Source organism: Zonotrichia leucophrys, chromosome 5 (genome assembly GCF_028769735.1).
Source record: "Zonotrichia leucophrys gambelii isolate GWCS_2022_RI chromosome 5, RI_Zleu_2.0, whole genome shotgun sequence".
NCBI classification, from domain to species: domain Eukaryota; kingdom Metazoa; phylum Chordata; class Aves; order Passeriformes; family Passerellidae; genus Zonotrichia; species Zonotrichia leucophrys.
This window is the reverse complement of record NC_088175.1, coordinates 6933454-6956311: the sequence shown is the minus strand read 5'-3', so window position 1 is coordinate 6956311 and position 22858 is coordinate 6933454. Positions and strand designations below refer to the sequence as shown.

Sequence of the window (22858 nt, the reverse complement as noted above, 5' to 3'; positions counted from 1 at the left end):
CCAGCTCTGCTGCCATCGCTGTGCCCCTAAGCTGGACACTTCTCCAATGCCTTCAGATCATTCAGTCTTGTGGAAGCCGAGGAAAACCAAAATGCTGCAAACTTTTCTTTTAGCTGAATACATTGCACATCTCATTGTGAATAAATTCACAGCCTAGTTACAGGATGATTCCAGTCAGGTGCATTGTGGTTCCCCCCGACCCCCCATTTTTCTTTGCTTAGGGCAGTGGCTCTGGGTGGTGTTTCTTTAAAAACAGAAGTTGATGGTAAGTGTTTAGATGAGAGAGATGCTTTGTTGTTACAAAAATTCTGGTACAGAAATACTGAGGTTTATGGGTGATGTGTGTGATGGAATGGGTTCATGCTGTCCAAATCTAATGGGACAATTTTTTTCCAGTATCTCATGAGAAACACTTTTAACCTTGTGTTTGCAAGGCACTCTCTAACACCAGATTGAGGGTTTTTTTTTGTGTTAAAACAAACTAAAGTAACTGTAAGTCTAACCCAATCCACTTGTGTATCCTGGTTTGTAGCTTTTAGCCAGAGGTCAGCTTCTTACTATGTTTGTTCTTTGGACATGATGCATTTAGCTGGAAAATGTGTTTAGCACTGAAGTAAAACAGTAACTACTTGATACAATTACTGAAGTGAAGCCCTTCAAAGCTCCTGTTTATTTGATGTGTCAATTTACTGCTAGGAACTTCAATTTACTGGTTTTGAATTGATTTGTTAGTTAAGTTTTCATGAAACACTACTTTTTCTGTTTAAATAAAATATTGTTGTAATAAATGAAGCTGTATTATTAAAAACAGATTTTTTTCCTTGCTCTTCTTTGCTGTCACTTATAGCTGTCTTAAACTTCAGATAATGACAAAATGTCCTCTAGAGGGAGATCTTGTTGCTTTTATGTGCTGAAATGTTGGTCACCTTGTTCCAGTTAAATGTCTTATCACTTATCTTGGGAAGGATCTGTGAATGTGTGTATATTAATAAGTGCCTGTCTTCTGCATCTGTGCTTAGAAATTTAATGACAGAATCTAGAGTCATGTAACACCTCTGTAGGTTATGTGAAACACAGTTGTTTTAATTCAAATAGATCTAATTCTGAAGTTAAATGAATAATCTTTGCAAGTTCCAGATTTCTACTCCTGTATTTGTAGGGCCTACATTTGTGGTGTCCCTGCATTTGTGGTGTCAATTCTGCCAATGCTTGTGGAGATAACTGATGACTTTCATGTGTTCCCTGTTGCCATCAAGATGCTTTTGAGGGCAGTTTCTTTGCTGACCTGAACCAAGAATTTCAGCAGCCTGTCTGAAAGTGTTGTGGGTTAAATCTCTTCAGCATAATGAGTGCTAACAGCTTGGCAAGGAAACAAAGCAGTAATAAAATGTCACATTTAATCCATCATACCAGTACTTCTTGCCTATAAACAGCAGAAGTTGAAATATTACTTTGCAGACACATCAGTTGTTTGAATGTAGTTAACTCTATACTCCACATACTCCATACAAATAGTTGGAAAAATCTTGTTGGGATTTTATGAGGGTGAATTATTCTACATGTTACTTATGCAGTCTTGACAGGAGATTTCTTTCTCCTGGACACATTGAAAAAAATCTAATTCCACAGTTGAGGCATCTATGCTCTCATTTTTCTGTAAGTAAATGCAAATAGTGAATTTAGTGTAGCTTCTGGCATATCTGATCTGTAAAATACATGTTCCATATGTGGAGCATGCTCTGTGGATATAGTTGGAAAATTTCCTCATACTGCTAGGCTGCTGAAGGGGTCAGAAATGTGTTTACACTTTAACTGCCAGTTGAACCCCTACACACTTCTTTCAAGTCATCTGTAGTGTTAAGAAACAGATATTGTTAGACTGACTCTAAAAGAGTTGTAGTATTTGTATTATAAATGAACATACAAAACCACTACACAATTAATTAATTTCTTCTCTGTGTGGATGTGATGCTGGAAGTAAGGCAAAGTAATTTGCTGTATTTATATTGTAAGGTTGTTTTCCTTTTCATCCTCATTGTCATTGTTTTGTGGTATGCATATACACCTCGGCAATGCATTAAAAATGTATGCAAAGGGCTTGGAGGCAAATTGTGTTGCTTAATAGAATGTACAGTGTGTTGTAATAAAGGAATAAATTCCATTAATAAACAGAAATAAGAGTCTTTGATTTTTTTTAAGAAAGGCATATTTATATCCCTAAGTTACTCATATTGTGGATCCTGTAATTAATTGTGCTCTGAATGATCAATTCTTTATTTTAGATCATAATTTTGGAGGATTGCAGCACTGAGATCTCTGGAGTCTGCTGTGTCTAGCCATAATGAGTTTGGTTGCTTATGAAGATTCAGACTCCGAGACAGAAGCTGAAAAGACTGAAGCCCCTGATGCTTCTGGCAGACAAACAAACCAGCTGAGTTCTTCTGTGAGTTGTGTTCAGCACTTTGCACCTGGTAGTACAGAATCTGCACATGGGATGCACCCTGCTGGCAGCGCTGGCAGGTCTGCCTGGAGCCGGGTTTGTGAAGATCCCCCTGAGCATTATGCACGGAATAGCAACACTGACTTGGCACCTCCCCATTGTCAGAGGGTTTACTCTGGCCCTGCTGCAGTGTCTGTGGCTTACAGAAACTATGAACAGGCTTCAAGCTCTTCAACAAATTCTGGAAATGGCTTTTCCCAGAAGAGGGCACACAACGACAGCACTCCTACCCTAAAAGGAATTAGACCATATATCCCAAAACGACTGCGTCAAGAAAATTCCAATAAGCCTGAAAAAGCAGAATCTGACCAGAGAGGTAGCTCAGATTGTGATGTCAAGGTAACTGGGCCAGGAGAGCAGGCTTTGAGAAAGACCTCCGAATTAATTAAGCCATATTTAGGATCTAAATATAAAGTAACTGAAGTTCCCAAAAGCTTAATATTTTACATGTCTAAACACAGCGGCCCCATTAATGAAATCCAGTGGTGTCCTGTACTGGAACAAAGTCACTTGCTTCTCTCAGCTTCTATGGACAGAACAGTCAAGGTAATGTAAAGCAAGATGCTTTGTGGCACAATCATCATGTTGTATTAAACAATGCTCTTCTGGAAATAACATCCTTGCTTGTGTGTATTTAACAGTTCAAACGTACTCAGAGTTTCAGGAGATGCTTTATAAGATTATTGTAAACTTGCAGCCTAATCCTTCACTATACCCACAGTTAGTTCCATTAGCTTAGAATTTGGTGGGCTTTGAAATATTTTTTTTAAATTTTAAAATTATTTTTCATTTTTTTTTTTAATTTTATTTTAGTCATGTCAGTATTTTAGACCTTAAATAGTTAGATCATTTCTCATGATCTCTATCAGTGTTTTATCACAATGGCCATGAGCACTAGGTTATGCACACGGATTCTGCCATGAGTCATTAAGCAACTAACTGCCAACACTGGAATAATATTTTTAATTATTCTGACAGGCCTGTGTGACATCTACTGGAGGAGGTAGATCAGGTCAGATGGATTTTGCATCTCAGAACTCTCTTGTCATCTAAGGGGTCTTCTCATTTTAATTTGTTTCAAGGGTTAATTGCTCAATACTCAGAGTGAGTTTTCCTCTTACGTTTAATGAATTTGTCTTCAGTTCTTTGGTAATTTAGTCAGTCCAATGAGGCTTTTATTTTTAAAATGAGTAATGGGTATATGCTTTCCCAGCTTTCCCAGCTGCTTGTGCCTCTGGGTTCAGATAATAGTCTTCTGAAGTGGCCTTGCACAGGAACATACCTTTGATGAGAGTGCACAGAGTGTCCTTTCTGGTGGGAGACATGCTTTATTGCATCTAACATGTATTTACCATGGCAGGCACAATTATTTTCCTGCTTCTAAAATTTAGGACTTTAGTAAATCTTAAGAAGAACATCCCTTGTATCAGAACAGCGACATACTTCCTCCATCTTCTTTACCAGGATTTTGAAACCTCTTTTTTTTTTAAAACATTAAATGTAGGAAAAAAAGTACCTTTGTTTCTCCTTGCAAGTCGTCTTTAGTATATTTGTTATATCTTGGCTTTTGCTTGAAGAACAGACCTTGAAGAAAAAGGCTAAGATATGCAAAAAGTGCTGATGGGTGTTTCTGTTAAGCAGCAATGTAAATTTAGATTGTACAATACTGACCCCTGGATGTCTGAATTTGACCTTTAGTCTTAAATTGTCACATCATCTGCTTAATGTTTGTTGACTATTCCAGAGCCTCATTTGTACTGATGAGTGAAGTTATGGATGTGTTGAATTTGGTATAAAAATCTAAAATCTGAGTTGTTGCTGCAATATAAAATTATTAAAAAGTTGAAATAATGGCCAGTCTGGCTTGTCTTCTGAGCATAAAGAAAAATTATTTTTTCTGAATCAGTGTTACCAAGCCTGCTTGGAATCAGTCATTAACAGTAAAGCCAGTTTTTGAAGAAATCTGACTATTTCAGTTCCCCCAAACCTTGGAAATTCAATATAAATGAAGTATACTAGTGCTGGCTACACTTCAGAACATGTAGGTCTAAAAAATTCATGCAGGAATACCGTAGCTCTTAGGAAGTCTGTGCAAGCTCACGTTGTGTTCTGGGGGGGCAGCTCGCGGGGAGCAGCAGCTCTGGATGCTGAGGATGCTGAGGATGCTGAGGATGCTGTGTCTCAGGGAACCGCTGGCTGTCCTGGGCAGCAGAGGGCGCGGTGACACCGAGGATTCGAGGATTCACTGGGTGTTCGGCTCCCAGATTCTCTCCCTTTCTGGGATCACGAGCACATAAATCCCTGGTGACTGTGGCAGCGCTGCTTTACCTTCTGGGAGTTGATTTTGGCTGTCTGCTGTTGCCTGAAGTTGTCAATTTTCTGGTATAGGCATAAAACAACCGATTGAAAATGCAGGTCAACTCTTTTTTTTCCTCATCCTTTTAACTTCACACAGATTGTATATTTTTTTTGCCCCAAAAAACACCTGCTTGGAACTGCTCATTTAAATCCAGGGAGTGAATATGTGTCCTCTTTCCCTTTAGTGGGAATATGCAGACACTCAGGATGTTTGCATGATTTACTTTCAACATCTGATCTGGATGAAACTCAAAGCACACTTAAAAGCCTAAAATCTCTGTATGATCAGAGAGAAGAGGCAATACAGACCTTAGAAACTCTGTACTTTCAGTTAGTCACAGGAATAACTGTGACTGTTTTTAAGAGTAAATGTCTTGGATTCAGTCCTTACACCCAGCCTATGCATTAAGACATTTATATTTTGAAGAGTCCATTATTAGTGGGTATTTCTTAGAATGGAGTGTTCAAAGTTGAGATGACTGTGGTAGCTTAAATGGTGCTTGAACCAGGGCTCTTACTCAGTTTGTATATTTTGTCTGTTCTTATAATTTCCTCTTAATAACTTCCTCTTTCCTCATAAACTAAGAATTTTCCTTTGTGGAAAAGGATTTTATTTTTAAAAATTTTTTAAACTTGGCATAGAGAAGGAAGAAACACTTGCTTTACTTACCTTAGTGATCATAATTTTTTTTATTTCTGTCTAAATTGTGATGACTAAGTCATTCATATCACACAGATGAATGTGTATATGGAACTGATTATGTGGGGTTTTTTTTACTTTTTAAGTATGTGTATGTATCCTGTTTAGATCAGGAGAAAAGTACAGTCTTCCATTTATGTTCTCTTGGGTTGAAAAGTGCACTTTGACACCTTTATGAATCAATGTGAGTCGTGCTAAAATATTTACAGTAAATGAGTTGATGTTTTCATTTTCTGTTGTCTGAAGGATAACCTAGAGCTGGAAGATCACCGTAAGCATCTAGTAAAAATAACTTGTATAATGAGGAATGAATGAACTGTGTTAGAGCATTTTATGGTTTTCTTTAGAAGTATTTGATCTGATTTCTTTTGTATTGCTGCATTTAGAACACTTCAAGTGGTGAAGTTGGAAAAAGTGTCAGTTTTCAGCTCAGGGGCAGAATTCTTTAGAGTAACACTCGTGCCAGCAGATGGGGCACCTCAGTGTGTTAGAAAGGAGTGGGAACTAAACTGCCTGTGAATGAAGACTCAAAGATTTTAATATTTGCCTCTATGTTGTGTGTTGAAAGACCCAAATTACAAGTTTATGCATGTGTTACTAAATGTGTAAGAAAACCCCTGAGTTTTTGGAGAGACCTGAAAATAAGATAGAGCTCCATCTGGGAAGTGATAGGTATTGCAAATTACCCACAGTTCTTCAAATCTGGAGCATTAATAGAAGAATATTTCATGCTAAATTTTGAATTTGTAGGGAAGGAGGAGCTCTTGGTGGGGCAGTGCTGCTCTTCACAGTTGCACTGTAACACTATTGTGAGTAGCTTGTTGTTTTAGCTTAGGTATGGATTTTAAGTACTGTGAAACATTGTCTGAACTGGTTAAATTTGCTTTCTTTGAATAACCCTTCTCTACCTTCTGTTTGAATAGCTGCTGTAAATGAATTTTGGGCATCTACTGCCATTTTTTGGGTTTTCCTACTTAAACACCAAAATAGTGTTAATTATTATCTCATCTACTGGGGTTTTTTTTTGCATAAATTTTGAGACTTATCACGGCTGTTAAAGGTGCCTGGTTCCCATAGTGTGGATATTCAATGCTTTCTGAACATCAGACCTTGTTTAGGTATTTCTGGATTAGAACCCCAAATACAGAATCACAGATTGTCATTGAATACAGCTTTTTGTCTTTGGTAGCAGACAACATTAAAAAGTTGTGTCTTTATCAATTGCAGAAACCACAATGCTGAATTCACATTGTCAGTGTCTTTTATTTTGAAGATCTTGTCATTACACAGAGCTACACAGATGTTAACATTTTCACTAGTTACTGGTGCTGGACTTAGCTTTTTAACAATTGTTCATAACTTCAGCATCCTATGCTTTTGTTCTGTATTTCCTAGTTTACCTTAAAATTAACTCAAGGTAACATCTTTATATAATCATCTGCTAGCTCTTAATTTTGTGTTTCTCATATTTTATTTAGAGCATCACAGCAGGTGTTATGTTTGTTGCAGAGGATTTCTTAATTTTCAGCACTTTCACTCCATTGTTAAACAAGATCAAGGAAAGAAAGTGCTGCAATTCTTGAGTATGCAAAATGTATATTAATAGTCCTTTGTGTTCTAATACATTGTTGCAAGTTTTTCTTATATATTTTGTTCCCTACTGGCTTAGCTGAATAGTCATTTAGTCACAGCTCTATCAATACAAGTAAAGTAAAAGTTTTTTAAATGAGTTTAATAATGTAAGCCTCTTGAACAGGGGCATTGCTGACTTTCCATGATTAAGAGCATAACAACCATCCTGGTTCAGACCAGGAGTCAGTCTCTAAGTGGATGAGTAAAGAAGAACAAGTCAAAGGTTTGTGATGCCTTTAAGTCCCCTTCTGGTCTGTGCTTATTTTCAAGTTGGGATTTCTGAGCTCCTAAGCAGTTAATCTTTGTAACTTGCTACCTCAAGAGATTTCTTCCAGATACTTCTCCATTCTTCTGAGACTCTTTTGTGATCATTAGATTTAGAGTGGTATGTTACTCATACTCATTAAATTTAATGTATGGATTTTGGTTCCTGGAGTGTGTCAAATGCCACAAGAAATACAATTTTCAATTATACTTTCAAAGTATTTTATTATTTTGTGATTTTGTCTCTGTTAGGAGAAAGATAGCACAGTAGTATATTCCAGGAATTTTGTTATTCCTTATCCTGTTGTATTGGGCTGAATGATAGAAGGTGATAGCCTCAATCCATAAATTGTGTGTGGCACAGGTAGTGACAACACAAATTTCCTAGATATTGGCCATTACCCTGTCTCAGAGTAACAAAACCTAATATTTTTGCTTTCAACCATTCTGTACACAATGCACTTGGAATAGGTAGTGTTTCTTGTTGTTCTGTCACAGGTGTGTCTGTTTATTAAGGAATAAATTTAAGCTGCCAGCATATTTGCTGTACACTCAAGCATGGCATTCAGGGGGCTGTAGCCCTGTCACAGCTAGGCTGGATTCAAACTGTTCACTAAGCAGAATTAGCTATCATGCTGCTAGTACCTTCAGTAGGGCAACTCTTAGATTGATTTTTAAAATCTAATTGTGGCAACATTCCTTTAACTGTAGGTGACAAATTGGGAAGTCATCCTGTTTGATACATATGTTCTTTATTTCAAATGTTTTGAAGATCTCTGTTGATACATTTTTAATACTGTATATTAAAAATAACAAGTAGTTCTCCCCATTATCTTGGAAGTGGCAAGGAAATGCTAATATTCTGGATATTGTGTGCTGCTTACCTAGATGTGGAAAAAAACCCATTGTTTTCTTGTTGAAGAGGCTGCTAAATATTAGCAGAAATACTGAAGCAAAACTCTCTTTATGAAGGTTCTGGCCCTCTTCTCTTCTCTTCTCTTCTCTTCTCTTCTCTTCTCTTCTCTTCTCTTCTCTTCTCTTCTCTTCTCTTCTCTTCTCTTCTCTTCTCTTCTCTTCTCTTCTCTTCTCTTCTCTTCTCTTCTCTTCTCTTCTCTTCTCTTCTCTTCTCTTCTCTTCTCTGTTTAGAACTGTGCATGTTTTTCCCAGTGACTTTAGGATTGCTGGTTATTAAGATGGCAGTACACCTATGTGATAGGCACATGCATGGTAATACCAGCCTTTTTTGTGTACCTTGATCATCTTGTAACAAAATTATTTCATACACTTCAATGAGAAGTACCCTCCATCATGTTTATTTTTGTAAGAAAAGGAACATCATGCAGGAAGGAATGTATTTGACCACCAGGGAAAGCTTCTGACTGTGCCATGGGTAGATGTTAATCCAGGTCAGAATGTAATGGATAGCTCTCCCAATTGTTCTGCAGAAGCTGGCGACACATATCAGCAAAGAACAGTTCATCAAAGTGGTGAATTTTGGTCTCTTCATCCCAAAGGTTTGTGTGGGTAAGAGTTGTTTCATATTTGGTATTTTAGTACCTTGATAATGTTTAGAGAGTGCTGTTAGAGAGATATATTTTTTTAATTATTTCCTTGTTTCCAGTGATGCAGTTGTCAAGGAAACAGAAATCCTTGTAATGCCTTTGTTCACTTTTTCAGAATCCACAGCTGGAGATGACTTGTATAGTTTTTATTATGTTCTGAGTGTTTGACAACTCTTAGGCCTCAAAGGATTTTTTTCAAAGGAGTATGTTTCTTTGAGTATAAATAGCAGCATCCTCATCTCTGTAGGGTTTGATAAGCCATTGTTTCTTTCCTTCTGCACTAACAGGAACTAAATTCAGTACTGTTTTGGATTAGAATTTATCTTAATACTTGTATGAAAACTGACATTTGAGGAAAACAGGGCAAAAATGCAGTGAACCTCTCAGCTTCTGGGTGAGGTTTTTAGCTTTGTGATATCTTGAGGTTTTTTCCACTTGGAAATGACTCCTGACTTAGGATTTCCTTAAAGAATGCAGGAGTGATACCCTCAGTGTTCTTGTGAAACATTTTTTGACTGCACTGTGGCTGTGCGAGAGGATGTGGCCGTGGGGGAGAAGAGTGGGATGGATATTTCACAGTGTAGCTGTGTTCCCCCTCACCCCTGCAAAAATAAATTGGGAACTATTTAAAGAAAAAAATTTGAAAATAAAAGTTCTTCCAAGAGCAGGAAAGTTAGTGAAGCCTGTCTGTATTTTGAGTCTGACTACAAATCCTCTTCAATTTCTTTCTCTGGAGCTTCTGCAGTATCTTTTATTCAGCTGCTTAGCATGATTGAGCCTTGAGAGAAAAACACTTGAGGTCTTCTGTGAAATTTGGTTGACACTGATCAACAGATGCAAAGTGGCCACAGGTGAGGTGCACAGGGTAACTGGTTGTTGTGACAGTGTTGTTTCACAAACCTTTCTTCTCTGGAAATCCAAAATTATGGAAACTGACTTCTAAATATCCTTAACAGTGATGTGGAAGAAAGGAATCTGTTCACTCAACTTACCTAGAAAGTGTTTTGCTTACTTGTATCATTATTTGTAGAAGTTTGAGGGATTTAAAGTGTTTATCTGACTTTTTTCCTAGCAACCCATCTGTCCTTAATGGGTGAGCTCTGCGCTTCCTTTCTGCTGGGAGCTCTTGCAGTTGTTTCCTGAGTCTCTGAAGCAGCAGAGGAGAAAGCAGCCTTGTGCTCCTGCCAGGGCAGAGTCAGGGCCAGGGATGGCAGTGGGGCAGAGCCTCCAATGCAGCTGAACTGGGAATGTCCAAGGGAAGCTCTCCAGTTACACCCAGCACCATGTACTGGGCAGGCCAATGGCAGAATGTCAGCTGAGATGGGACAGACGAATGATGGTTTGTCCCCATTCTGGGTGTGTCAGTAAGATTGCTGGTGAAAAAGTCAAGATTTTGGTACTTGGGAAAAGAATGTGCTAAAGTAGTTTTAAGTTCTTAAGTGACTATAATATATTATGGGAGTACCATTTTTTTTTGTAACAGTTAAGAAATTCTGAATAATTTTGCTGTTTGAAAATATAAATAAAACCAATCTAACTTTGCTTCTTTTCTAGAAATCTGGCTTTATAGCTGCATCTTACATACTGCTATATATTTAAAAAAATCTGCTAACAAACCACAAGGCATCTCATGACTTTGATTCCTTACCCTTGGTTTGTCAATGTTGTCAAGGAAACAACTTTTTGAGAAATTTTGCTCTACTTTTTCAGGTTCTATAGAGAGATTACTTGTGTAAGATTTATCTGGCATCTGGGCTACAAAGAGTTTTCCTGAAGTTTCTATTATTTTCACTTGCTCTTTTTAAAGCAGATTTTATTTTTAGCATGTGTCATATAGCTGTATCTTCAAGGTCATAATACCAGTGAATGCATCAAGGATGCTAACACTTGATCTTTGGATGGAGCCTCATAGAAAGAATTTAATTGATGCCTTTCCTATATATTTATTCTATAAAAACGACTGTTAGTTACAAATTCCCTTTAAATTACAGGAGAAAGAAACGTTAGAAAACCCCTTGTTCATCAAAGAACTTGCTTCATTACTATGGAACTAATGACTTACAGTCCTTTATCATACATATCATGTTTCATTGCAGTAATTATGTCTCTTCAAAGAAAAAGCATTTAGTGGCTGGTGTGGAATTGTGTTGAGTTTGTCTTGCAGCTCCTGTGTGCTGGCTGCCAGGCTGTTTAGATTGTTAAGGCTGGTCTTTACCTTCACTCTGCTTGTGGAGGCTTTATTTTATATTCTTTTTAATAAAACTACTGTTTTTCTTGTAGGACATACCAAAGTGTTATAAAAACTTCTGCCTTTCTCAGATGTTTCTGTTGGTAGGTGGATTAAGAGCACTGGGCATGATAGTGAAGACTTCATGTGCTTGTGTGTCGTGCCTGTGCCAGCTGTGTAACACCTTGCTTCCTGAAGTCAGAACCAGGAATCTGTCCTTTTCTCTGGTCTCCTTGCCTCTTTCCAAATTATAATTTACTCTTTAAAATAATTTTTCTCATTCTGAACATTGTGACTAGTGCTTGGAATTTTGTATTTTTATCCACTAAGGGATAACACAGCTGGTTTTCTATGGAAAGGATGGGAGTTAGGGGTGCAGGTGGTAAGGGCTGACATAGTCATATAAACATGTTAAAGCTAGCACTATGCTAACAATGCAGAAGAAATTAAAATTAATTAGGTAGTACAATCTTACTCTGCTTGCTGGTACTGAAATGGTGCTAGTTAAAATGTCCTCATTGCTAGCAAAACACGTAGCTGCTTGACATAATTAATAGTTTATTTCCATAATCAAATAACTAGTTTTCATGTTTAATACTGGGTTATGCCACTGACATCAGGGGGTTTAAGATTGCATCTATATTTTCCAGAGAAGAGGATCTTTAATATTTTGGTTTTTTGGGTTTTTCTCTTTGTTTTTGTTTGTGTTTTGTTTGTTTTTTTTTTTTCTCCCTCCAGTTATTAACATTCTCAATAGCCTTGGAAATAATAAATGGTTTATTTTTTTGGTTGAAAGGATGAAGTTGTAAAGAAAATTAAACTTGCCCAGGCTGCCTGATAAATGCAAGATTCATTATAGCTCAGGTTTTCAGATAACTGTTCTAAATCGCTGTGTACTGCCTCAGATATTACTCCAAATCAGAGTGGGCAGTAAGACTCCAAAAACTACTTTTTAAAATAAGAAAATCACCTGGTTAACATTGGGGAAGGACAGAAATTACTTGTAAATTTGGATTAGTGATTTCTTCCCAAAAGAAATTACAACTGTACAAAGTACAACTGTCTGCCATTATTTTTAATTTTAGACCTGCTACAGTGATGGGTTACTCTGTGCCATTGCACAAATACCCTGTCAGTGGGTGCACAGCTGGCAGTGTCCAGCTCTGCTGTGCTGATGAGCAGCCACCACTCATCTGATGGTTGGGTCACCAGAACTTGTCCATTGCTGTTGTCCCTGCTGTGCCAGGTGCTCCCAGTGGATGATGTGCAAAAATGAGACAGGTTATTAATTTTTAATGGCTCCTTTTTGTTTGTTTTGTTTGTACTTTGTTTTATTGACTCTGTGAAGAAGGTGGTGTCTGATGGTATCTGATTTTATATAGGTACATAGATCAATATAAAGCTGTAAAGCACGAGTAGCCTTAGCTGATTGGCAGTTTTATATTAAAAAGTAGGATAGTATTGAGGTACAGTACAAACAGCTATGATTTGAATTTTAATACCTGCTGTTTAACTGAAGCTTAAGAAAAAAATCCATAAAACTAAAAGGAGTTTGTCTGTGGTGGTTTTCTCTCTCCTGTTTTCAGAATTAAGTCCCAGGCCAGCAGGAGTTGCCACAGTGTTTCAGAAGCTGGGAGTAAGTTGCTAAGACTTATGTTGTGAATAGAACAGTGCTTCTTACACCAACAGTGGGTGCTCCAAATCTGTGGGATGCAAGTGTCTGTGGGATATGCTTGTGGAAGTAGCCAGTCCTTCCTTACCTGTAGGAACTGAGGATTCTTGAGGCAATTTATCTCCAAAGTGCTGAGAGTTTGAAATTGAGGTGTCTAGCACTTCTGAGGAATCCCTGCTTTTAATAGAGCATAAATGTTTGTGACTTGAAGAAGTGATTGATGCTAATGAATATGATTCATAGAGATGAAGGGGAAACCAGATTATTTAATAGATGGCTATAGTAATTTAGCTAATTATCTCCTGGAGAGCTGCAGTACATTTGAAGTTCTCCTTTGCTTGCTGGTAAGATTTTGATTGCTGAAGTGTTTTCTGGGCACGAGTACTGTCTGCTAGGAGCCACTAGTGGGTTTGTGCTTTTGGGTGTTGTGAGCACCATGTGTTATTCTTAACACACTACTACACAGACTATACTGCACTCTGAAGCTGATGAGAAGCTGCCACATTTATGCCATGTTCTTCTCCCACAGAGGGGCAGCAGTAGGGAATTTAGTGGTTTAAAAGTAAATCTTAATAGCTACCTGTCATTAAATGTATGTTTCTCTTTAATTACTTGAATATGTGCATCAAATTGCTCTGCTTGAACCTTGTCATCCCAAACACACCCACTGCTGTGTATGGAGTAGCTGATATATCTGAAGTAAATTTTTGTGGATACATAATGTTCAGCAGAGGTGGGGATTTAAGTGTCTTCACTATACTTAGCTTTGTCTTATGCTAAAATAATTCTGATTTTTCATATTTTAGAACAAACTATAGCTTGAATCACTAGCTGATGTGTAAGGAAATTGTAACTTTACACTTCTGCATTTTCCAGGAACTTGCCATTTGAGGAACATCCACAGGGTTAGCCATAGTGCAGTGATTAGTCACAAAACACTTAAAGGTTATCTGCAAACTACATGGGAAGTCTTCACTTTGTTTTGGTGTGTGTGGGAAGTTACTCTCTTGCACTGTCTGCCCAGCATGAATGTACAATTGCTATTTTTTAGCTAATTTGTAGTCACTGTCATAACTTTTAGCTAGCTGAGAATGTGATCTATATGAGCATATTCCTTAGAGTCAATGGATTATGGAAAACTTGTTATTAACTTCAGGTGTAGTTGTCCCAGAATCTTTCTGCACAATAAAGAACATGCTATGTTAAAGGAGGAGGATTGGTGGCAGAAGGAGGATTGATCCTTCTTTGCTCTTGAGAAGGACAGAGTCCTTGATAACTGATTATTTTAAATATCTGAATGTATACACTTATTACAAATTACTTTTTTTTGGTGAGCATTGTAATGTAAAGATTGCCTGTCTTCAGAGTAAAAAATAGTGGTTCTCTTTTCATTTTCCTGTTTTCTCTCTTTTCTGTCCTTGTCAGCTTGCTGTATTACTCAGCATTTGGTAAGCCCATCTCTCTTGTAAATAGTGGGAACTAGCTAAAAAAGATTGATTGATACAGATGACTAAAATGTCAAACAAAGTCTCTGTTGGTATGAATCTTGCTGTTTGGTCTGACTTTGCTCAACTATTTGATATTTTTTTCTGAGAATTTCTGATTTTTCATTTAGGTTACCTAATACATAGGTATTACATGTTAATTTCTAGGCTTCTTTGGTACAAATCTCTGCAATTATTCACAGGATACTTAATTTGGATTTTAGAATGGTTTGAGAAAATAGCATACAATAATCTATGTGTTATGGTGCATATGGTCTAATACCATCATGCCAGCTCTGTAGAACAGATGAATTCAATTGAAAAACATGATTTAAGCTGTTGCTTTCCTCCTAATTTGCTGTAAATTCAGTGATGAGCATCAGAAACATACATTTTTATTCCCCTGAACTGTCGGAAGACATTATTTTGTCATGCTTACAAATATAATAGGAGAAAATACCAATGGCATAGTTTTGCTTTTTAATTATTCCTTCTATTCCTTGGTTGTTTTGTTATAGAAAGCAGTAACCCACTGCTGTGGGGGATTTAAAGTGTCCAGATTTAAACTGTCCAGTAGCTTTGAGGATGTGCACTGGAGCAGTTGGCCTTCAAATAATGCCAGTTTGGCAACCTGGCTTGCCTTAGGGCTAACCTGTTGCACTTGGTGGTAGTAATGTTGGTGTAGCAGTGTTTAGTGTAATCTAACCTCTCACAGCCTATTTTATTTTGCTGACCACTTTATATAGGAACAGAATAATTCCTCATGAAACTTGCCAAAGGTCACTACTAAATGACTGTAAGAAAGTGTTTCAACAGCATTCCAGTGTTCTTGCACAGAATAAAGAAAGGGAAAGGAAGATCTATAGTAAGTTTTACTCTTCTGTATTTCTTCTTTTGGATAATCCTGAGTTGGTTACTTTTCTCTGAAAGCACTTGGAAGAGAACTACAGTTATGATTTTATTGTTTAGTTAGGTTGAAGATCACTTTTATCTGAAGTCATGTCTTTAGTAGGAGTGTAGCAACATGTTCATAATTCTTGCTGTTGCTCATCTCCAGCGACTTTAGAACATTTTCTTTCTTCTTGTTTTCTCAGTCTATTTATAGTTTAAGGAAACAGATCTTGGGGAAGGTGGGTAACATGTAGATCTCTTGAGGAGGTTCTTTGCAAGCCTGGAATTGGTTGTATGAGATGTATGCCATGTTTGGGCTCAGGTGTTCTCCTTTCACTGCTGAGAACGGACCAACTCTTTCCTGGAGGATGACACCCCCTGGGTGAGGTCCAGCTGGCTGCTGGTGTGAGCAGGGTGCTGGCTGGGGCTAATGAGACACAGAGTGTCTCATCCCCTCTGCTCTCCTGGCAGTGGGCATTGCCTGTGCTTGCAATGGACTTTAAAGTAGAATAGTAAATCTACACTTAATGCAGCCAGGCAGCAGCAGGAACTGGCTTTTAGACAAGGTCAGGAGTTTCTTGGCACTATGCACCTTAAGAATATTTCATTTTTCTTTTTTTAGAAAGATTTTGCCTTATTTTTCTCTTCAAACATAATCCTTGATAAGAGTTTGATCAAGAAAGAGTTTTCTGGCATTGAAAAAAACTGCTGTTCAAACTGGGCTGAGAGATGCAGACCAGTAGGACGTCCTTAGAGTACATAATAATTCACACTGTTGTTTTGACTGATTAAAAATCCTCTATGTCAAATAATTGGAGAGCAATAGAGTAAATTTAACCTTTTGTACCTTAGAACGCTGTCTAAATGTTTCTTCTCCATCTTGGAGCCCATTATTCATTAATCTCTTTTCCAGTGGAAAGAAGCTGTCTTTACTCTTAAAAGAACAAAGGAGAAAACACCAAGTCATGACTCTTCTGACATTCTGTTCTTGGGGTCATTTTTTTGCTATTTTCAGAGTTTATATCTCCAAGAAGGTCTTGATCAAGATCAGAGTTGATGATCAAAGACTCCTTCTCCCTCTGAAAAGTAACGGTTTAAACTTTTTTCCCAAGAGAATGAAGTCAGTAGCTTTTCTGATTTTCACATTTTTACATTATACATTGTATTTCATTCCTGAATTTGGTTGCATTTTTCTTTTTGTAAAGAAATGGATCTAGCTATAAAGAAGATGGAAGAAAGTATGCAACCTAACATGAATAGTATCCTCAGTATGTGCATTGGGGGTACCTTTGACTTGATGATGAAGATTTTCAGTCAAGTATGGCTCACATCAGTCTTGTGATCTTGAGTTCAGTTAGGGAAACTCAGAAATCTTTGGTTTTGTTTCCATCTGATGGTGTGAGGAATTAATTTTTAATGGTCCCTTTTGAGAAAACAATCAGAATTAGTGTTTTTTTTCTCCTCAGTGTTTGCCTGAAGGAGAGTTTCTTCTCAAAAGCCACGTACTGGCATTTGAATACATATCCCAATCTTAGCAGGTAAGCAAAGGTATGCAATTTTCCTGAGCAACAAAATACTTGATTACAGGTCTAATGATAGTTTAAGAAGTGTTTTCAGATGCACTGAAATCAAGGACTTGAAGCAGATGAACTTAATTATCTTTGTGAATATTCACAATCACATTATGTGCTTTAAATGTCACATTTGGAAATAGTGCCTCATTGCTAGTTAATTAACAATAATTACTCAAGGTAGTACTTATGTTTCTGGAATCTCTTACCTACTGTGAAAAATGTATTTTGCTTCTAAAGGTTTCTCAGTATAAAATCCAGATTTTATTTAAATAATTTTGAAATTGTTGCAGTTGCTTAGGCCCTCTATGCTCTTTATGTGTACCACTGCAGCACAGATAATCAGTTATTTCATTCCATTTGGTTTTTAACACCTGAACTGTGATGTGTGTAATATTTTTTTTTAGAAAAAGCAATCAGTTGATTTTTTTTTTCCCTAGGCAGCATAAGAAAAGAGAAGAAGTAGCAAATTAGGCTGGCAGGCTAGATCCATCATGAGGTGTTACAAAGGTGTGTTGACATCTTCAGCTAAAGAAATATGGCTTATGATAATACCAGAAGGGTTTTTTTCAGTCACAGCACTTATGCTCTGTATGCTTTTCTCTCTCTGAGGATGTTTTTTCTTGGCAGAGAGCATTCCACAGCCCAAGAAAGCTTACACTGCAACCAAAAAAAAACCCTCATAGATCCTAGAAAATCCTCCCTATATTCTAGTTTCCAGGTTTCCTCTTCCATCTTTCTTCTCTGCTTTTCAGGTAGAAACTTAATAGAAATATGCAAGGATTCTCTTCAAGGTTTTCCATTAAAATATATCTTCAATAGTGAATCATTCTTTTGACTTGTTTGCAGCAGTGCTTTTTATGTGTGCTTATGTGTATATGTGCATGTATATTGAAAATACATATATTTAGATATATAAAAAAAGAGCCTTACATTAGCCGAAAACCTCTATTGTCAACTTCTTTTACTTACAAATTGCATATTCTCTTTGCCTGCGCATTTCATGAACCTGTATGAATGGAGAGTCCATTGCAATCCTGGTAATAACCTGTAGCTTACATTTCAGAATAATATTTTTCTATATAGTACATAAAATACTTTCAAGTTTTTAATTTGGGACAGCACTTACAACATGCTAAGCAGATATTTGATCTCTCAGACATCAATTTCAAACTAGTTTGGAAAACAGGAAGAAAGGTTACTAAATTTTAGGAACAGTCATGAAGATTAATTAAACTAATTATCGTTGCTTTGTGCAGTGGGAGGGGAGATAACTGCAGGTACAGAAAGGCATAACTAAGGGGAGTGATGAATATTTTTCAAGTAGTAAAAGTGTTTTAGTGATGGCAGCACAAATGGAGGAGACACTGAGTAATAGGAAGCTAAAATAATAAAGTGGATCTGATTGTGGAAGGGTCTTCAACATGTTATGTGAAAATAGTGTTGGAATTGGTAAGGACTTCATTGGGGAAACTTCCCAATGACAATTTTTCATCTGTAGAGTGACTTGGAGGAAAAAAACTTTTCACAACCACCAGGTGTTGATTTTAAGTATTTAGGTAATGTCATAGACACATTCTAACTAAATGGTCTGGTAATGATGTCAAAAAGCTTTCCCATGTGTCTGCTATGCCAAATGGGTTGGAACAAAACATTTTTGGCTTACTTTTTACTCCTGCATACATGAAAGGCTCTTGTTTTCTTTGAGAAATCTGCTCTTGAGTATCTCAGTACAGAGTCTGAATTATCAAAAAACTTGATATTCAGCTGCTGACATTCCTTGTTTATTTTAGAAATTGTTCACATTTATGTGCTTAAATAGATTTAAATACTCTTGAAAAGTTGGCCAGAACTGTCACTAGTATCTTTAAATTTTTGCTAGGAGATAGTAGCCTACAGTGCTACCAGAATTTTCAAGTAAGCCAAACCCCAAATATTTGCATTAACTTCGAATTTTGAAATTCCTTGTTCTATAAGTCTGCAGTGGCAATGAAGTAAATGCAGTGAAATATTACCAGGTGAAGTAACACTTCCTGTAGGTGTGTTGTCTACTAAATCAGGGCAACCCCTGGGGGAGAAAGTGGGGGAGAAAGTGATGCATCCACTGATGCATCAGACTGATATCCACTGATATCAGAAGGCTAATTAATTACTTTATTATAGTATATAATTCTATACTATATTGCATTACATCTAAATTGAATCTGCACAAGCACCCAACTCAACTCAACTGCCCAGAATCTCGTGACTGTCTGCTGACTGACAGAATGCACACACACTTGGCCCTGATAGGCCAGGGAAACAAAACACCATCACTTTGGGTAAGCAATCTCCATATTGCATTCTACTTTGGCACAACACAGGAGCAGCAAATGAGATAAGAATTGTTTTTATCATTCTTTTCTCAGGTTCAGAGGATGTGAATCCCACAGTGCTGTACTGGTGCTGCAGTGAGAAATGCTGAACCCGAGGCTGCATGGTTGAAATGTTTGTGTTGCACTGGTGCCAAGGAGCTGAGCTCTCTGGGACCTGTGCTGGACCTTATGAGCACATTCAGGGCTCTGCTGCCCAGAGCAATTGAGCCAGCTGGGTTTCAGAGCTGCTCAGTGGCTGGTGAGATGCTCTGCTGGATACACAGCTATTTCCCTGGGCTGAGTTTAACTGGGATTTCTCATGGTGCCACTGCACTGATGTGCTGATCAAGGTTTGCGCTATGGGAATGTAACCAGAGGCTGCCCCTGCAGATAGAATGCCACAGTTCTGCATTATTGCTTGCTAAATGAAGTGTGTTCATCAGGCTTTAGAGCAAAACAGGGGAGGGCAGTGGTGGGTATTTTAAAACAACTAAATACTACATTTACTTCTCTAGTTAAAAATAACTTAATTGGGTCCTGTGTAAATGCCAGGCAATGTTTGCAAGTGTCAGTATGTTCATATCTGCTCCTTGATAATTCTGTCATTAATTCATAGTTTCAAGTCAACATCCATGGAGGAGAAAGTTAGTTTTTAATCTGCTCCTAGGGTTTTAGCAGGAGCCATTATTTTCATTTCCAGTTGCAAAGGCATGCTCTCACACCAGCTGTAAAATGAAAGTTAGTGATACAATCTCCACAATATGACAAAATCACAATAAATATGCAAGCGTGTTACCTTAGTTCTAAACTATTGCTGGAGAGCATAGTAGATACTTTTTAACATGTAAGGTTGTGAGTATTTATAGATGCTTCCACCCACACTCGTGTAGCAGTGCTTCTCATTTGAGCTGTACTCCTAGTTAAATTTAAAAAGTCAGTTACATCTGGAAACTAGCTTTGAAACATTTGGACTACAGTAATAATCTCTCTTTGAGGTACAGCTTCTTGTCTTAAATTTCTGTTTTCTTCAGCTTATGATATCTAGGTAAAACAAGTACAAAATTTTTATATGCTTATTTGCTTTAAGAAAAAAAATCCTGTATTTTTAGAATGAATATTATGTCTGTGTTGATGTTTTGCAATTTATTATTGAAATAAACAGCTCCCGACCTATTAATAAAGAAAAACCTATTTACCAAAGTCTTGTGCAGAATGTAAAAAAAGTAAGTAGTTGTTCTTTTAAGGTTATTTTTTGAATCTTAAAATTTGATGTAAAGTGTTGTAATTTGTATTGATGAAAAACATAATCAAAGATCTCTCATTCAGCTTCAGGGGGGCTGTATCACTGTGCTACATTGTAAGAATGTAAGTGAGCATTGAAAACCCTCTGCTGACTAGAGGTACATTAGATTTGCAAATTACCTGCCAATGCCCTTTGGGACAAAGCTCTTCATGAAATCATTGTCAATAACTTTCTGTTGGGTTGACTTATGGAATAGGTTGTTCTTCAAGATTTCACAGGAGAGAGATTAAATGTTATAAAGTACAAAGTACAGAAACTCCGTAGGGCAATCTAAATGATGTTATAGGAACTGAGCTATATTACAAAGAATATTAAACATCTTTGCAATCTTCTGCTGTTTGTCACAGGAATGGCAGGCCCCTTTTTGTCTAGTGGTTTGCATGGATATGCAAAGGAGGAATAACAAAAGCTGGTCAGTTTAGTTTTATGTAAAGCTGTTAATGTGTAGATACTTGAGTTCCCTAAAAGAAAAAAAAATCTGAGTATTCTAATCATGCATGTTGATGCTGTGTAAATTGCTTGGTGAAGAGGAGTTGCTGTATTGACTTCATTTGAAAAAGGAATGTACTTGAAAATAGCATGACATAGCCAATGTTGTTTATCTGTGCTAAAATTAGTGTGAATTAGTCAAGTTTCAGTGTACCTGAGACAGCTGGAGTAATGCTGGTGGGGGAACAAACCCAAGCCATCCCCCTCTTTAGTATAGAGACATATGGATATGAAGGGTGGGAATGGGTGGGAAATGCTGGAGATCAATGTAGAGGTGAAATATATTTATTATGAGCAATAGAACATGTGGGGAAGCTGGAAGGGAAGGGAAGCTCCTGTTGGTACAGTAAGCATGACATGGTGACAGCCCTGCACTGTGCCTGGCCCCACAACAGGGCCAGGGCTGAGTTATGGTGATGGCTGTGCTGAGTGAATAAAACTGAACTCTGCTGTGTGCTTGGAGGGAAACTGCAGAAACAGCAACAAAATTAAAATAGGCAAGTTGTTTTAGAACATTTCTAGATAACTCTGTCAGAGCAGGATTTTTTATTACATTTAACAGTCAGGAATTTGCTGAGGGTTAATGTGTCTGCACTGCTGCACACTAGATGGCCATCCCCATCTGTGGGGCAAACTTTTCTTTGAGTCAGCAGATCTTATGGGGGACACTGAATATCCTGGGGGTGCAATGTGTAAATTTGAGAAATCCTGATGTGTTTGAGGTATCTGCCTCCTACACTCCTCATGAGTGGCCAGGGAATGCAAATATCCCTAATATAATCAATCACTTGAATCTCACCCTGTTACTCATTCTTTGATGCTCCTCAGCTTTCAAGGCTTAACAGTATTTTTCACAGATTTCATACTAGATAATATCTACCCTCATACATCCAGTGGAGACCCACCTGATCAGGAATTCCTGCTGCAGAGATTTGGACCTTGTTGAGATCTCCCAGGAAGGAGTTGTCATTGAGGATTAGGGGAGGCAGCCTTGTGTTAGGAGCTGTCTGGAGGCTCTTTAATTTCCATAGGAAGCAGCACTTCCCATTCCCATGCAGGACTTGGATGTGTGTGTTGAAGGCAGAACATTCACAGCACAAGGAACAGTTTGTTCCAGGGGAAGCAGGAGATCAAACCTTACACTGAGAGACCTTTGTCACTTGGACCATAAACTTGTCTGTTTTTCCCATTATTTTCCCCAGCGCTTAGAGACACATAAGCATCATAATAACTCAGTAATGGCACAAACAATTGTAGTAAAGCAGAATGTTTTCCTCAAGAAAAAATGGAAAAATTCTTAGTTTCGGTGACCCTAATGTAACTAGAACAAGTGGAGGTCCCTATATTGTACATCCATCCTGCTAAATAACATCTTATGCAGAAAAATCTTGAGAAGACCTCAGCCAAAGTTTATCCCTGCAGCCCTCAGGCTAGATGCACTCTTCAAAGCAATTAATAAATATTTGATTTAATTAAAAAGAAAACTATCCAAACAAATTACCTATTTTTTGGTGCTCTCTTGTTCTGGTTAACCTGATTTCAGTACAAAGTCATCACTGCTACACAACTAAAATTTGGCATTATCATCAGTGTCACCTAAATAATCAAACTACTTGTATTTATCAAAATGTATTCTGCTCTGGGTAAGGAAAATAAATACCTGCTCTTACTTCAAGACCTTTACTGCAAGAACTTAAACAAACAGTGGGCTTGCAGCCATCTTTTCTCTCCACTCCTGTTTCTGAACTGCAGGATAAGGCTATTTCTGTGGAAACAAATCAACATGTTAAAGTTGTACAGCTGCCAGAGGGGGCTCTGATGTTTCTTTCTCTGAAGGTAAAGACGACTCCA

At 37.5% G+C, this 22858-nt stretch overlaps 1 protein-coding gene across 3 annotated transcripts in view; it reads left to right on the top strand.

The window, feature by feature from the left end:
- The window catches only part of WDR25 (WD repeat domain 25), a 62153-nt gene that overhangs the window by 1080 nt on the left and 38215 nt on the right, over positions 1 to 22858 (top strand). For 2 of the 3 annotated variants that reach the window (XM_064715927.1, XM_064715928.1), the window contains exon 2: positions 2283 to 3046. In XM_064715927.1, the coding sequence (XP_064571997.1) occupies positions 2342 to 3046 (705 nt within the window). In that variant the 5' untranslated portion in view covers positions 2283 to 2341. Of the gene's footprint in view, positions 1 to 274; positions 1323 to 2282; positions 3047 to 22858 lie in introns of those variants that run through there. The other variant, XM_064715929.1, reaches the window with a different exon arrangement.